Consider the following 1,728-nt stretch of genomic DNA (forward strand, 5'->3'; position numbering starts at 1 on the left):
AGGGTAGCGGGTGCAAGAACGCGCTTCATATTATCGCTGGCGCATCGACCTACAGGTTCCTGCACCAGCTCTTCGTGCTGTTCGAGTATGTCGCCGTACTCGTCGCGAAGAAACCGGGCCAGTTTCAGACCCACCCCTCGAGTATTCGCCTTAAGTTCTTCGTAGGTGACGAAGAACACGTTGGGCTCGTCTTTCAAAGCGTAAGCCTATGCCACGTGATCAAAGTAGCTTCCCTGGCCAGCGCAGTCGCCCTCCAGGAATGCGTCGAAGAATTCCTCGAACGTTCCGTCCCGGAAGCGATATATGTCGAACCTGGTAACCTGGTGGAAGTCAGAGACACACACGTCCCACGCATTCCTCGCCACGTAGACGTACTTCGCATCTTGGTTCATGGCGTCTTTCCGTAGTGGCAAGTGGGTGGCGAACAGGCGCAATGGGAGACTTGGCTTCCAGCCGTCGATTCGGACAATTCCTAGCATGCGCATATTGTGCGTGAACTCTTGCAAGCCGCTCACAGGTTCGCCTTTTTTAAGAATCAACTGTGTGATGTACAGCATCGAGTGTGTGCCGCTTTTGGGGAATGTGGTGAGCAGCAGGTCGCCTTTCTGTGCGCGGAACTCCAAGGCTGCTCTCATGAACTCCGGGCAGAAGCTAGGACTTCGTGAGATGCCGTCTATGACTTGAGCGTAAGGCTTCCTTCGCTCCATTGTAATAACTGCCGGAGGGCTGCCGTTCTGAAATGAAACAAGATATGACCTTTTCATTACTAAATCATACGGATCAATTTATCCGGCGAACAGAAGCAAAAAGGCACGGTACGATAAATATGCGAATGATATGGCAAGAAGCATAGAATTACTCAAGCATGATGCGAGCATTAGGAGAACAAAAGTGAAACATCTGTATCTTTGTACGAAGCCTACATTTTTTACTTGCATAATACCAGCACTGTTGAGCACCACACTGGCTCAATAGGCTTGAACGCAGGTCTAATTGTTGACTGACCATTATACCGTACGGTGAAGTAGAGCACTTTTGACGGGGGCAAAGCAGGCAAGAAAGAGACTTATAAGTGCGGCAAGTTGGGCAGGTTGGTAAAGCTGCATAACTTCCACAGGGTAGCGCAAACACACGGAACAAAAGAAGAGACGTGGACAGCACAAGCGCTAACTTCAAACCACGTTTATTTTGGAACACGCAAGAATATATACATCACTAATCACAACGATCTCAACTATCGGCTCATGATACGACAGCTCTTTAGACTAACAAGAAAAACCATTTGTACTACTGCGCAGAATACCACATGCGTCGGACAGCGAACTCACCCAAAAAAACAACAAATGATCCACTCATTTAGAAAAACAAAAAATAAAAATAAAAAATTTTCATACACTCTTTTCGATTCCAAGCGCGACATCAGGTACTGACGCGATATTAGGACGCTATACTAAGGAATGATAGTTCCTTATCGTGTAGGTGTACAGACGGCTGGCTTACGCATGAGGTGCTTTGCCTCTGGATGACGTAAACCTCAGTTATCTCATGAGTTAATTGTACCTTGTGACGGAATAAAACGGAGGTTAGTTCAAATTGCGGATCGCAACCAAATTTGGCCATACATTGCGTCAGTGTGGTTGCGATCATGCGAATTCATGACGAATTTTACTTCACCTCTAAACTTTTCACAAGTTTATCCGCTACAAAGGAGTTATAGGGGAACCCAGC

The 1,728-nt window shown here is 47.0% G+C and overlaps 1 protein-coding gene across 1 annotated transcript; it reads right to left on the bottom strand.

Moving 5' to 3' along the window:
• Window positions 1–206: 206 nt before the first annotated feature.
• Window positions 207–707, bottom strand: LOC119403586 (sulfotransferase 4A1). Its single transcript, XM_037670512.1, has one exon. It carries the CDS (start codon window positions 705–707, stop codon window positions 207–209), a length of 501 nt encoding a protein of 166 aa, XP_037526440.1.
• Window positions 708–1,728: the final 1,021 nt, after the last annotated feature.

This window comes from Rhipicephalus sanguineus, chromosome 8 (assembly GCF_013339695.2).
Source record: "Rhipicephalus sanguineus isolate Rsan-2018 chromosome 8, BIME_Rsan_1.4, whole genome shotgun sequence".
NCBI lineage: Eukaryota > Metazoa > Arthropoda > Arachnida > Ixodida > Ixodidae > Rhipicephalus > Rhipicephalus sanguineus.